This window comes from Dysidea avara, chromosome 2 (genome assembly GCF_963678975.1).
Source record: "Dysidea avara chromosome 2, odDysAvar1.4, whole genome shotgun sequence".
NCBI lineage: Eukaryota > Metazoa > Porifera > Demospongiae > Dictyoceratida > Dysideidae > Dysidea > Dysidea avara.
In genome coordinates, this window is record NC_089273.1 from 10,754,198 (window position 1) to 10,770,360 (window position 16,163).

Genomic DNA, 16,163 nt, shown 5'->3' on the forward strand with positions numbered 1-16,163 from the left:
TGGTTATTTTAATAACATCACAAACCGTGATAAATTATCAGCGAGTTTCTGTACTATTAAGCATAGGTATAGCTATAGTTTGGATAATTGTCAAAATTGTGCAATATATGATGCTACCACGTATAAAATGGGGAATCATCATCATCAAGAAAACTAAAGGCTGTACAAAAGGATGGGCAGTACGATTTAAAGGAAGAGGACATGAAAGTAAGTATTCACCGAATCAAAAAAGAAAGAATAATCCAGTCACCGAGATATGACAATCGACTATATCCTTAATTATTATATTACCTTTAGCTAGTTATGTAACTATATTATTGTTCTTCTGTTGTCCTTATTTAATATTTTTGCTTTACTTTATCTTATTGTATATATCACCATGTTGAGCGGCCCAAGAAGCTGGCATGCTACACCGTGTCTTATTGTATATACAGGTGAGTCAATGTCAACTTGGCCGGGGGCACCAAGTTGGCATCATTATGTGCGACAACGGTGCGACATGAAGACGGTGTGCTGCTGCAAAAGCCATCTAGAACATCCAAAACTCTGATCACATTCGTCTCCTGGATCAGCGTCTGAGGTCATGGAAAGATGGAGATCTTTTATCTCTACTTGACGAGGGTAAGGAAATTCAGTCCCGTTTATTATTATTATTATTATTAGCGATTATTGTATAGAACTCAAAGTTGAGTGTAAAAGTACAAATTAATTATAAAGATTACTTAAACTGTTCATGAATTGAGACAAGGATTCTGACATTACCACGACACTTGGTAATCCGTTCCACATACAAATAGTTGATGGAAAAATGAATGTTTATATGAGTCAACCCTGGTAGCTGGCTGAATGAATCTATGAAGATGGCCTCGGGAGATGTTGTTTAAGTTGGAGTAAGTTAGTGCATGGTAAATTATACTGGATATAAATTAGTCCATGGATGATCTTGTACATCATTATCAATTTCATCTGGTCTCTTCTTTCATGTAAAGTAGGCCAGTATAGCTGTTGTAGGATGCTTTTTTTTTTTTCCGGGGTGCCTGCACCCCTTGCCACCACCCCCAGCACCAGATGGTAAAAGTGCTGGACAAAAAGACTGTAAACTCAAAAAAAAAATCAATGAGATGGCAACACTTGACCTTCCGAAATAGCAAGGTCAAGTGCTCCAATGGTCACAGGGCTGCCACGGTGTGACCTTGCTCCACGCAAGCAGGTCACTGCTGACCTGAGCACTGCTGATACCTGAGCATCCTACAACAGGTCACTGCTGACCTGTTGTAGGATGCTTGTAACACTTCAGTACCCAGCTGTGAGTGATAATTTTACTTCTCGCTCCTTTGCAAAACTTATAATTTGAAGGCAAGACCAAGGCTGCTCTTGATTTGGTCTCTTGTCGCTGCCGTGCTGGTGTTCTCCACTTGATAACGCTTTGGACTCTACTCCCCCTACTCGCGTTTTTCGTGATGTTTTGAAGGCCAAGCGCCCCCCTGCTTAGCCTTTACATATGTGACTGGATTTTGGAAAAACGATCCAAATCGCACATTAGAAGTTTCGAGATAAACGGTTTTAAAGAATTGAAGCCAGCATAACTCTCCAAGGATAGCAAGCACGCGTATGAAATTTACACAAAAGATGCATCAATCTGTTACCTTTCAAGCCACTTCCAGTACTTGTAGCTGCTTGTACAGTTTCCCGCCAAATAAGATAGAAAATCTGAGCAGTTGGACGAGCGAAGTAGTATCACGAGTGCTCACAAAGGGGTGGAGGCTGGGGGGTGGCGGGGAGGGAAAAAGATAGGCCTCAAAATGGAGGCAGACCACGATTGGAGTCCAGACACGAGATTACAGGGCTGTGCTGGCTCCTTAGTGGCTGATGTGTAGCAAAACCTACAGAGAACACGTCTGGCCAACATTATAAGGCTGTCCACCAGTAAACTACTGATTCTTGCCAAGCCAGGTCCTTCACAAGGCCTGAAACCGCCATTTGGGCACTCCACACCACCCAGAAAAGACGTCTACTAAAACCAGCCTCGTGTAGTTTGAGTAGTGCTGAGGGTCAAAACTTGCAGTACGATAGTGTAGCTATCCACTGGTGGTGTTAGTTTGATTTTGCCTGATGTGCGATTTGGTTCGGTTCTGTAAAATCTGGTCACATATGGACTGTTTGCTTCCAGGATGGAAGATAGGGGCGGATCCAGGGCCTGGCAAGGGGAGGGGCACAAACAGGCCAAGTTGTAGGTGTTTGGGGAGATCCAGATTCTGTTGTTGGTAACTGCACTTTTGAAGCAGCAAATAATACACCTCTTAGTAGTATCCTGTTCTATACCATATGCGCATTTTGTACGATACGCGTATGGTACATACCATATGCGTATGCGTGTAAGGTACAACCATACGCTGACGAATTCAATGAAAAACAGTAATTAATAGCTAAAGACATTGTTTTTATACTCAAATTTGTGAGTTTTAAAATCACAAATATCAAGACACACGGCCCAAGAAGCCGGCGCGCCACACCGTGAATATATTGACAGGAAGAAAGAAAACGTCATTTTCACACCTTTGTATCGGTGATCCCTTATCCGATTGGAACCAAATTGCTTTACTCGTTGCATTCAGGTAACCACCCAGTCTCTATACGGAAAAGTGACAAATAATATATGTGACTGGGCCTGCGAAAATATGGCATGTGGGTACATGATTTTTGGCTACTTTATCAAACTTAAATCATTCATAACCTTTTATGCCATAAATTTTTTAATGCTATGGCTATGCAATTTTCAGCTCTTGGTAAGCGTTCAATTGGCTTTCTAATGTATTAAATTACAGAATGCAGATACTCTTTTCCAGTACTGAGGTATTACCTGTTGTGTAACAGCGTGTAGTTTGTGCCCACACGCACTGTTTTCGCAGTCCTGCGGAAACATAAGGACTCTATCTGAAATATTCTCTCCGGCATCCTACAAATTTTATTAATACCATTTTCACGCATTCAAAATTAATTAATTAATTATTATTATTATTATTAATTAATTATTATTGTTTTCAGTACACACATAAAAAGGGGTCCAGATATTTCAGCTAAAATAATCGATCCCCGTCTATACCCTTACCTGTTACATTCAGCTGACCACCCCAGTCTCTATACGGAAAAGTTACAAGCATAATATCATATCAAGTGTAAAATATACTTCACGAAAGCTAGTGTTTGCCACAGAGTTGAGGCTCAACTGCAGGGAACCAGGTGAACAAATATATTTATTTTTAAGTAGCTAAGTGAGTTTATTCTCCTACAGCTGGTATATAGTTACATATCAATTTCTTTTTGGAAAAGAGGGGTATTATTATTATTGCCAGTTGCTAGTTAATGATTTAGTCACAACAATAACAAGGTGAATACAAAAGGTTATATATATATATATAGGCCCATAGGAACAACACCTATACATACACAAAACTTAGTTAAGTAGCTACAAGAAACTAAACAATTACACAGAAACAAAACTAAATGGTTGCAAATACAGCTGAGACTTAAATACATTATGGTTAAGCAAATTACATATATGTGACCAGATTTTACAGAACCGATCCAAATCGCACATCAGGCAAAATCAAACTAACACCACCAGTGGATAGCTACACTATCGTACTACAAGTTTTGACCCTCAGCACTACTCAAACTACACGAGGCTGGTTTTTGCACACGTCTTTTCTGGGTGGTGTGGAGTGCTCAAATGGCGGTTTCAGGCCTTGTGAAGGACCTGGCTTGGCAAGAGTCAGTGGTTTACTGGTGGACAGCCTTATAATGTTGGCCAGACGTGTTCTCTGTTGATTTTGCTACATATCAGCCACTAAGGAGCCAGCACAGCCCTGTAATCTCGTGTCTGGACTCCAATCGTGGTCTGCCTCCATTTTGAGGTCTAACTTTTGCCCTCCCCGCCACCCCCCAACCTCCACCCCTTTGTGAGCACTTGTGATACTACTTCGCTCGTCCAACTGCTCAGATTTTCTATCTTATTTGGCGGGAAACTGTACAAGCAGCTACAAGTACTGGAAGTGACTTGAAAGGTAACAGATTGATGCATCTTTTGTGTAAATTTCATACGCGTGCTTGCTATCCTTGGAGAGTTATGCTGGCTTCAATTCTTTAAAACCGTTTATCTCGGAACTTCCAATGTGCGATTTGGATCGTTTTTCCAAAATCCAGTCACATATGCAATTCCAAAAGAAAACACTAGCTATTTAACAAAAACAATTAAGTGATACCTGCTTACAACAGATAGCTAGTAAGCAAATGCAATCTTGTAGGGGAAGAAGACAGAGTAAAAATTAACTTTTCAAAATCTCAGCAATAATGCATGGTGATCCAAAATGTCATAGACATATGCAGATAAAGAATTTGTGATGAGATATGGGGGGAGGTCATTGTAAGTCAAAGTAACATTAAGATGAAGACTGCTGGACAATAGGAGGTGATCGTTTATTAGAGATACACAAAAGTTCACTGTCGTGGGTTCAAGCTCATTTCCAGAACCTACACCATTCAGTAGGGACTCGCCGATTATGCTGGCATAATTATGAGCATAATAGGTGTCTGAAAGCATTGAGCATAATGCTAGCATAATAGGTGGAATATTTGTGTAATAGTATGAATTCTTGCTTATCAAAATAGGTATCACAGAAAGATCGATATACTCTAATAGAACAGTCAGCAACTCTAATAGAACAATCACATAACTGACTGTTCTATTAGAGTATATCGATCTTTTCTGTGATATGCATTTTGACAAGTAAGTTTGTGCTCCAGCCACTTATTATTTATCCATAAATTGGAAATTATTAGCAGAGCATGAGAACTGAGGCATAAATAATTGGGCATAATTTGAGCATAATGGGTAAGACAAAGTATTGAGCATAAATTTAAGATAATAGGTAAATTTTTGAGCAGTGCAGCATAGCATAATAGGTAAAATTATGAACATAATCGGCGGGTCCCTACCATTCAGATACACAGTTTAAATCTTGTTGTAATGTACACAATTCTTGTGTGTTGTTACCTTTCTGTGCAGATGACGTTAGTGAATATCTTAATCGTTGACTTCATTACAGAGGGAAGGTCATTGATAGAGGAGCTAACTAATATCGGACGAGCTCCAATATCTGACGCCATTTCTCCTAAACTACAATGAACATTCAAACATTCTGCAATCTCCAAGTAGGTCAATGCTTCATCAACTTGTGTACCAAGTTTCAGATCTCTCGGGTTCTTGGTCTCGGTACAGCAGCCTTTTGAAGACAAGTCCGAATTATACGTGAAATCGGAAAAACGCTCAATTCAAGGACAACCATTGTATGCAGATCACACTTGCATTAAATCAAAAATTGAATACATTCAGATTGTAGGGCTACTCATGTACTTTCTAAATATGTATGGTTTCTTTCATTTAAAGTATTGTACTGATGAGCTATAGACCAAAGAAAAGAGGCTGTCACCGGAGCAATAATCGCCCTAAGGCCACACCAAGTCAAACCTTAGTTTCTGGTCACCCGCCCGCATGGAAAACTGGAACCCCAGTTTATGAGGACTATTATTAATATTACAGGCGCTTAAGTGTACGTGACCAAGGACAGTGATTTTTAAACACTGCAAAAGATCGAGATACTCTAATAGAGCAGTCACACTACCCTTAACTTTAATACTAGAATAGACAGATACTACTATAACGTTTTTGACTTGTCCTTGATTAGCTATATAGCTATTAGTAATGCTTCTGTTGCCAGTAAGTAACTTCAGTACAGTATGTATGTAGCATTGATCACTAGCCTAATGACCAGATATACCATAGCTTAAACTTTCCTAACAATTCAGATGTGGTCCTCTAATGATTAATCTAGTAACTCTTCTAGTGGATCTAAACTTGGACTTCCTTATCATACTTGCAATTATTTAATCATGGAAAAGTTGAAGTTTGAGCTCACCAAATGTTACCGGATTTCTAGTCAGTATATCAGTGATCAGTGGTCCTAAATTAACAAGTGCATGGCATCCTTTAGTTAAAACATTAACTTAGCTTTCCCACATGATCACTGAAAAACACTAGCCTGGAGCACTCAACAACTCAACTCAAAACTTTGACAGCTACTTTACTGAAGGTTTACTGTATAGAAGGCTGGAAACACATGCACATATAGTTGACTAAGACTTCACATTTGAAAGAATTTCTGATGTGTTAATATAGTTTTGGATTATTATTAGCTAGCTAATAAATAATAATTTCCTGACATAGCTAATGAAACATTTCATTTGTAAAGCAAAAGTAGCTACATGAGCAGACCTTTCCTTAGTGTTAGCTACACATTGTTGCGCTCAGCAGTGTAGCTAGCCATCAACAATTTTCCTGGTGCACTTTACAGAAGCATAATTAACTACTTATGCTATAAGAATGTTGGTTAAGCTTGGTTGTAAACTCAATGGGTAAATTGAGCAAAATTAATAACATTACAGTATTACTGGTGTATATGTAAGAGTCTATGATAGTCCTGAAGTCCTGATCATCCGCCCGCCCGCATCCTTTTGTTGGCTAGGGAGTGACCAGAAACTAAGGTATGACTTGGAGTGGCCTAACTCAAAATTGTAATCAATGCTTTGAAAATATTTTAACGTGGATAATTAATCATTTACAAATTGTCAAACAACTTTCCAATAAATTCACTGTCCTCCAGACTTAAAGCATTACAGGAATACCAAAACCCTCTAATAGAGCAGTCAAATACCCTAATATAACAGTCACCAATTTTTTGCAAAAAGGTGGTGTAAATCAATTCTACATAATGCTGATATGCTTAAAATGTGGTTCTACGTACTTTTTGTTTTAGAATTTTAGGCTTTCAGCTGAAATGATTGACTTTTAATGTTAGAGTGTTTGACAGCCATATTAAAGATTTAGCTATTTCTGCAGTCAAGTCTACAGTATTTTATGTCTTTATAGTGTTGGATTTGCAGGAACTAGTGTTTAACGACTTTCAGTACATAATCGAAAACAATCATCCACCTTGTATGCATTTTCAAACCATTTTTTCTGATTTTGAGCAAAAATAGCTAGGGCGATTATTGCTCCAGTGACAGCCTCTTTTCTTTGGTCTATAACACTGCTTGAAGTATCTTAGTTTACTACAGTGGTATATCCCCAGTACATGGAACAGTTAATTGTTTGTTATTTTAGTAGTTTTTCAGTAAACCTGCATTCACTGATGTTTTAGTGAGAGTTTAAAACTTAGTAAAATAATTATGTTCCATATACTTAAGTCTACTGACACTTTACTATCAGTATATCTACAGTAAGGCATCTTAACAAATTAGTAAACTAAGAACCTTCAAGCAGTGTAACTCATCAGTACAATACTTTAAATGAAATAAGCCACACATATTTCGAAAGTACATGAGTAGCTCTACAATCTGAAGGTATGCGAGCTTTGGTTTAATGCAAGTGTGATCTGAAAACAATGGCTGTCCTTGAATTAAGCGTTTTTTCCGATTTTACGTATTATTCAGACTGGTCTTCAAAAGGTTGCTGTACCGAGACCAAGAACCCGAGAGATCTGAAACTTGGTACACAAGTTTATGAAGCATTGGCCTACCTGGAGATGTGTAGAATGTTTGAATATTCACTGTAGTTTAAACTGGTTCTGATTTCTTGCTTCCTATTCTGATTTGTTATTTGACTACAATATTTTCTATCATTTTATGTTTGGCATTTAAAATAATCGTTTGTTCTGTTATTTCTTTGTTCATTTATAATTTACCATAAGGAATGTTTATTTAGCAGTAAATCTTACAACAATCACAAAACTAGCATTATTATTGTTATATGCACATAATTATTTTGTCATAACATTGTCAATTATTATCTTCTTCAGAATCTCTAGTATCATCTTCGATTTCATCAGATTTATTCTGTGCTGCCATTTCATCAATATTTTTACGAATTTCAGTAGCTACTTCCTGTTTCTCCACGACACCAATGTAATTGTGCCCATTCCCAAGTGCTGCAATTCCAGTACAGGCTGCAGGTTAAAAAATGCATTGTATTAACCAATTTGTTAATTCATTACTTACAGTACTTGAGTAACAAATTTGTTATTCCTTACAGCAACTGCTGGAGTAACATATTATTCCGTACCATAAGTCCATAACTGATGGAGTAACAAATTTGTTATTCCTTACTGTAACTGCTGGAGTAACATATTTGTTATTCCTTACCGGAGTAACAAATTTGTTATTCCTTACTGTAACTGCTGGAGTAACAAATTCACTATTCCTCACTACAACTGCTGGAGTAACAAATTTGTTATTCCTTACTGTAACTACTGGAGTAACAAATTTGTTATTCTTTGCTATAACTGCTGCAATACCAAAACCTTTAGCAGTAAAATACTGCTAGGGATCTGGTGGTCTTAATGAGACAGGATTCACTGTAGTCAGTGTAGTGCATACAGCATACTTGAATATGTGTACCTGAACAATCTTCATCAGTAACCAGGTCAAGGACCATTTGACCTGAAAATGATAGTAATTTTATTATTTGTGTCATAAGGTCTTTTTTGGTGTCAATTAGAAACATAATGATGTTTCGCAGTATAATGCTCTTGCTTTAGCTGGCCATCTATAGAAAAATGGCCTAAGACAACAAGCCCAACAGCATCAACCAGTTGATACCCAGAACCTATTCAAGAATTATTATAATTACATTAACAAAACTAATGATGTACAGTTTACCTGAACAAGATACGCTTTGGTCATAGTAAAACGCTGTCTCAACATGATCAAAGCATTGTTGCAATGCTGTTACAACTAATGGCCCTTGGCACCGTGATGAGCACACAATAGCAATGTTATACTGTTGCAGTACACGGTCCACAGTATTTAATTGCCTGCAAGTTAATATCAATTTCTTCACTGATGACTCCGTCCATGCCTGTAAAATGCAAATACTTTTATGTTTATACACCCATAATCAGACCTTTGGAACATAACTGATTATCAAATTTGCTCCTGAGTATGAAGGAAATGATGTTTGTAGTGCCTCCACTGATACTTCCTGAAAATTCACTGCTGTCACAAATGCTTGTGATCCCTCATATGTGTTGCTGCTGACACCTTGTAGATGAGACTCCTTCATGGCTGCCTTACAATAATCAACAAAAGTCTGAGGGACACTCTTTGCAAAGTTCAATCCCAGGAACTGCTTCAGCCTGTCATCTTTAGTACGCCAGGGATACTTTTCCACACTCTCCTCCCATGATAAACGTGTGCATTTAGTAAAGGCTTTTCGGATATTTTCCAGAGCCCTAAAGTCATTGGCCTTCCGCTTCATTTCCTTCAAGGGTAAATGGTCTTTCACAAATTTCCCCAAAACTTCTTTTTGAAATGATGGCTTTAAGTTGTGTAGGCACTGGAAATGATGCTGCTTACAGTGGCGGATCCAGGATGGGGCATTTGGGGCAAATGCCCCCCCCCCCCCCTCCCCCTTCAAGAAATTGCATACAAGATCGAGATACTCTAATAGAGCAGTCAATTACTCTAATAAAGCAGTCACAATGTTCATGAGGCAGTGTAGCTTACCTATGAAGCTATAAATAGGATTTTATTTTACATAACAGACGTGATATAGTTGGTAAGGATAACTAGCTATTATTGTCGTGACCTCTTTTTTTTTTTTTTGGTCTTCAACTGGTTTTCAGCAGGTTTTTTTGGTCTTCAACTGTTTTTCAGAAAGGTGCCCCCCCCTCTTTCCAAACTCTGGATCCGCCCCTGGCTTAAATTCTGGTTTTGACATCATATCTTTTTTTGACAGCCTCTTTAATTTGCCATCTTCATACAATTCAATGACCTGTATTGCTAGGTCCCACACTTCTTGTGTAAATGATGCTTGTGTGAAAATGTTTTCACATTGTGTTCTTGAAAATTCCTGTAATATTAAAATAATTTTGGTTGATTAGTTATGTGCAAACACACTATGCACACACACATATATGTACAGTACTGTGTGTCATGTACAGTACACCTGACATGCTGAAGTACGTATGTGAATAATTAAAACATATCACTTGTGTTTCTTATTATAGGAACAGATTAAAGAGCTCAAGATAACCTAAGAAATCACAATGACAGCTCCATGTTTGTCTTATAGATGCACCAATTTTATTGCATTGCTCCTTTAAAAAATTAGCGCCATAGTTGCATACACATGATGATGAGTGCGCATGAGCATTTATATATGGAAGAAGTAATTCAATGTGCAGACTAGATGGTTATTATTAACTCTTGGCTGTACACATATAACAAACCCTGAGGAGTAATTTTCTTTTGTGATGTAATTTTTTTTGTTTTAACTTGTGTAATACTTTAAATGCTGTATGTGTACTGTACAATTACTATTGGCTGCTTTACCATATATGGTGAAAGTTTGACCAGACTCAAGTGTGACGAATTGGCATGTAAAGCAGATTGGTGAATCAAAGTTTGGTGGCCTTACATAGCGACTGTACAGCTAAAAATATATTAAACAATATAAAATAAAAAAATTGGTGAATAAAGCTTATCAAACTTTTTTGATTTTGCCAATTTGTCAAATTGCCAAATTTTCATTCATGGTACATAAATTTAGTGCAAGTATACAAGGACAAAATCATTTGTGCTCTAATTAAACTAACAATTGTTGTTGCCTTTTGTGTACAAAAGTCAATACATGTACTTCAATGTAAAACATGTCTGCATGCACTTGCTTGCATTTGCTTCAGGAAAATCATACTTTAAAGGTACATACATGCCGTTACAGTATAACTATGTATATTCTATTTATGATAACAGTAGAAAATTTGGCTACTATGTGGAACTTACTTTTGAAGTCAATGCACCACTTCATTACCATATTATTAGCAAGCTTAGTTAAATAATTAGTCAGTCAGTCTGAACTATTGGCAGAATTTGCATTAAATGCTTAGAAAAAACTTATGTTTAGTTCTTCCTTAGGGCAGTGTTCAGTGTATTATAGTACTTACAGATGGTAAGATGCACTCCTTACAAACGTCTTTCCACCCTTTTGTAGGAGAGGGATTTCCATCATCACTCATGCTCAGCAACATGGCACGGCAAGATTGGATCTATAATAAAATAAAAACAAATTGAATATAGTATGCTATATTATCATGCAAAGACTCCTGTATACTAGCAGTATTTACACCAATACCATACACAATGTATAGCGATATATAACTAAAATTAAAGTATGTAGCATAATACCGGATGAGCTATTACTTCAATGCAACTTACATAGTCTTTATGAGTCATCTTGTGTATGAAATGGCCATTAGCATTGTGACGAGATGCAAGTCTTAAGGACTCTTTGTCCGTCAATCCCATGTACACCTCTGCAAGTATTTGGCCAAATTGTGAGTTATCAGGATTCTCCTTGAATAACTCAGCCTTAGCTCTAGTAGTGTGTTGTCCTCCTAACACTTCATATCGGTACGAATCTTTATACCTTTCTGAAAATTCATCCACACCAATGCAAAGAGCTGCTACTGCTGGTACTCCAGGACCATATGGGTCATCTTGTATTTGTTTCTTCAGTTTCTGTACAAATGAGGCATTTAAATCTCGGATCAGTCGCATACGTGTCTGTGGTTGAACCAAATTGGTGACATGAAGCTGGAATAATCCTGAAAAATATACTTTTGTAATTAAATGAACATTGTTCCACAATATATTATAGTTTTTAGTATTGTAGCTACATAGCTAGCTACACACACAAACACACACACACACAAACACACACACACAAACACACACACACCTATTTTCTTTGACTGTATTCTATCATCAATTGGATTTGGCTGAGTGTCAGATCTTTGTAATGTTGATGATCTTTTTGGTGCAGGCACCAAGGAATTGTCTTCATCTAACAGAGGATGTTTGCTAGGTAAAGCCATCGATAATTCCTGAGATGGGCCGCTAGCTTCGTGGCTGGTGGTAGATGCATCAGAATCGTGTTGGCTAGTATGCGAACTGTGACCAATTGGAATGGCCATTTGAACAGCCCCGGACGTATCTACTTTTGTAACTTTGTTCCACACAGCGATGAACTCTGTGGCTGTTTCAGTACTTTTAAATTTTTCACTGAATGACGACATATTCCATTCAAAATTCTCCCAGTTCAGGATGATCTTGTAGTTTGATGCAAATGTAACCTGTATGAAGCATAATCAAGTAAACTGAGGAGTATACGTATGCATGCAATAAAATAGCTAAGTAGCTAGCTACCTCAAGAGCTTGAGTTTTATACTGTTTCGCAGCAGAGCGCCCGCCACCGTAAGAAACATCCAGTACAGGACCCAATGGAATGCCTTTTTTGCTGTCATAAATCTCCTTCCCTTCACAAATAATCAAAATAGATCCACCATGTGACTTAAAGTGCCAACGCTTATTTCCTGGCATGCTGAGCTGCTCTCATCCTATGCTGACGTCTCAGTACGCTATACTCAAAGAATCGAAATCGAGGTCGAAATGTATAGTGCAGTAGATGGCACAGCTTATCAAAATGGTTATTAACAGGAACGCAGCATAAGGAATGCAGCCTCATAGGAATGCAGCTTTGCCAACTATGGCTTCCTAACCTCAAGTTGGCTATGAATTTGCTCCTTCAGCAGGTCTATAACAAAACAGTCAGTGTTGCATCTGGACAGAAGTTAAATAGCAAGTTAACAGAAACGTTGAGTGCTGGCATATACTCTGACTAAGAGTACAAAATAATAAAAATAAGAGAGAGTGTCCTATTGGAATATATAGACTCCTAAAGGCACTGAGTCAAGTGATGATGGAACAAGCTGTATTCACCCAATGTGCTAGATGCTTTGATCTACAACAACTCAAGAGATAATTCATCAGAAGTCAATGATGTGCAGTCCCATTGATCAACAAGCCTTTCACTTGACTTCAAAGTGTTATAATAAAACAAGAATATCTCAAAGTTTACTGATAACTTGACTCAGTGCATTTGTAAGTACCTCATAGAGAGTTGGACACTCTCTTATTTTTATGTACTCTTGCTCTGACTCCTGGAGGCTCTGGCAGAGTAGCTATTTTCAACCCAAGAATAATTATTTTAATGAATCATTTTTATGTTACATAGCTATACAGTAAAAGAGAAAATAATTAGCTAATTATAGTACTGTTTTAAATTGCAGGCGGAGAAAGCCGGATCTCAGTAGTGAGCTAGCAGAGGCACTAGCAGATTTGGAGCAGTGTGACATCTATATTCAACTCATGATTCTGTGACTTACATTCACATGTTGCATTTTAATACCTAAGTGCTAAACACATTTGCAGTAGCTATGTTATGATGTTTCAAATAAAAACAAAAAAAAAACATGCATGCAGTCTGCGTTATACATATTAAGTTTTAAGGCCATGCATGCTTCACACAGTGACCTCTCATGTTAGCTACTTATGGACCTGTGTATGCTGTGAAAACATAGCTATATGCATGCCCTTAATGATGACTTGGACAACCACTAATAACAATGTGAACATTTATACAAAGACAATAAGCAGCTGTTATTACCTATGGTATGAAAGGGTGTGTGCAATCAATAGTCTATTGAAACTATCCATTAGGATGTTGCAGCAAGGCTTCATCATGATCTCTCATGAGGTCACCTGCTTGGTATAAAAGCAATTTACAGTTGTTTGCTACAGTTTCATACCTGTTTACAGCTAGTTTACAGTTGCTTGTTTCTATAATGAATAAGTCTGCTGATCGTATTGGATTGTTTGGATTACCTAATCTTGGTAACACTTGCTTCTGCAATGCAACTTTACATCTATGTGGCGCATCAAAGCATTGCACAAGATTTTATTGGAGCACTGTGATGGTCAAAAGTGCAAAATAGGTAAGGAGTTATAGATACCAAATAAAATCCATGAATACATATGTCTTTAACAGAAAACTGCATTCTTTGTTGCACTAAACAAGTGATGCTACAAAATACACGAAGTTATGATGCATTGTGTGATTTGAAGCATAGATTGAAAGGTAACTATGCAGTACACATACTTTGTTAACCAGTAAAGTTCACTTTAATATACGTAATCAGAGTAGCTATACCATATTGGAACTGAACACTGTCATTACAATTGCATAAATATCTATACAATTAAGTAGCTAGATAATTGTATCTACAGCAAAACAATACAAGTCCGGAAAGAGGAGTGTTACTGTATCACTATGTCTTGTGAGCCTAACAAGAAACTTATCAACAGAAATTTATCATAAGCTAGGCCACACATATTTTCAACCTCTTCATCTATGTTTATGTACAATATTCTGTGAAAAGGGGTCTTATAGCCTTTCCAATTGCATGTGTGGCCTGGAAATCCATAACTTGACTTGTGAGTATGGTACGAGCCTGAAGTTTGGTCACTTCACACTTCTAACATACACATGTAGCACTATTCCTGAAAGTACTTTTAAAACAATAGGTTAAACACATGATGAGTTATGACTCGTCATGATTGGAAACTTGGAAAGGCTATAAGACCCCTTTTCGCAGATCCAATAACAGTTATATATTTCTTACTGGAGTTGCATATGTTTTTCTGTTTTCAAATTTGACAAGATTTTACAAAACTGACCCAAATAACAATAGCTATGCAGCAAAATCAATACTGAAAATGAATTCTGTCACTTCAGGTCACCTTTTGATCAAAATTTACTGACCTTAGTAAGGAGGTGGTTACATTTAACAGATCATTTTGTACACAAGTAAGGCAGACATACATTAGTCTTATTATACAGTGATCTAATAAGACTTGTTTCACTGTATATAGTTGAATAGTAAAAGTATTGTGCAATCATACAGTAAAACGCCTACAGTTGCTACATTAATATTATTGTTATTATTATTTAGAAGGCCTGTACACCAACTCATTATACAAAATAATTATACTGTCTGTCCAATGTGTATCCAGCAGTTTGAGGTAAGGCCTTGAAGTTGTAATGGAAGGAATCAAATGAAAGTTGGTGTATGTCTTTATCTTGTGATGCAGTCATACAGTGTCAATTTGGAAGAAATTTTAAAAGAGTGGGTTAAATTTTGATTTCTCTGATAATTCAGCATGAATTTGTCAAGTTAATATCCCAATATACCCAGAAGTTCAGCAGGTGATTTTGAGCAGTTCATTATAATTCCATGCACTGTTGTATCAAATGTAGTGTACCACATTGAAAAGTTGCAAAAAGAGCCTGGTCACCTGGTCAATTTTGTAGGACCAGCAACATATAGTTAGTTTTGCACTGCCTAAGGTTTAGCTAAAAGAGTCTTATTCTGCTGGGCTAACAATTATTTGAATCATTTATATGTGCAGCACTAAATAAAATATAGTACTAATCATCCACGTTATCTGTAGTGTTAATGTTAGTACAACATCTTATCTTACACCTGGAAGCAAGAGTGCATAATAATTATACTCTTACTGGAAGCCATTGTGGAATTTCTAAGTACTTGTGCAATTACACCAATAGTCTTGCACTTAGAATGTTATAAGGAGGTTAAGTTCTGCAATGTTCTTGACAAACAATAGCAATTGTTGCTATGTAAAAAAATTGAAATAAAGCTATTGAAAAGCTTTGCTATGCATAGTGTCAAAAAATAATATTTCACACCTAGTAACAGTTGCTTAGCAATGGTTACCAGGTAAAGATTATGTTACTAAGTAACATTGATCTGTTACTGTGATAACACTAGTTGACAAGATGGACATGCAAAACCAAAAATAAATTAGCCAATCAATGTTTATGAGAAATTAAAACAAATAGGATTCTGTTGGCTAGTTTGCTGGAGTGTATCAAAAACATCATGGAGCTACTATATGAGAATTTGTATAGGAAATTATGACACTGTTGCTTTGCTATAAATTATACCAGGCATTTAAATAGTTGTGGCATGTACCCTACATGATTTAATAATCATGACTATTTAACTATGTACAACAATTGGCAGTAGCTCATGACTGCTTAAAGTGAGCTATTGCATCATATGTGTAGTTGACTGGTATCAAATGGTGCATGTGAATCCCACTGTGTTTTATTGAAATGGTGCATTCAGCTG

At 37.0% G+C, this 16,163-nt stretch overlaps 2 protein-coding genes across 2 annotated transcripts in view; one reads left to right on the top strand and one right to left on the bottom strand.

Moving 5' to 3' along the window:
• Positions 1 to 16,163, top strand: part of LOC136246596 (uncharacterized) — a 166,566-nt gene that overhangs the window by 54,449 nt on the left and 95,954 nt on the right. The gene's annotated exons all lie outside the window — the stretch shown is intronic.
• Positions 7,834 to 11,528, bottom strand: LOC136246595 (uncharacterized). The gene is made up of 6 exons (XM_066038114.1): positions 11,329 to 11,528; positions 11,058 to 11,159; positions 9,017 to 9,964; positions 8,773 to 8,971; positions 8,512 to 8,719; positions 7,834 to 8,060 (listed from the first exon to the last, which is right to left on the bottom strand). The coding sequence occupies exons 3-5, from the start codon at positions 9,368 to 9,370 to the stop codon at positions 8,604 to 8,606; spliced, it is 669 nt and encodes a 222-aa protein (XP_065894186.1). The 5' UTR covers positions 9,371 to 9,964; positions 11,058 to 11,159; positions 11,329 to 11,528; the 3' UTR covers positions 7,834 to 8,060; positions 8,512 to 8,603.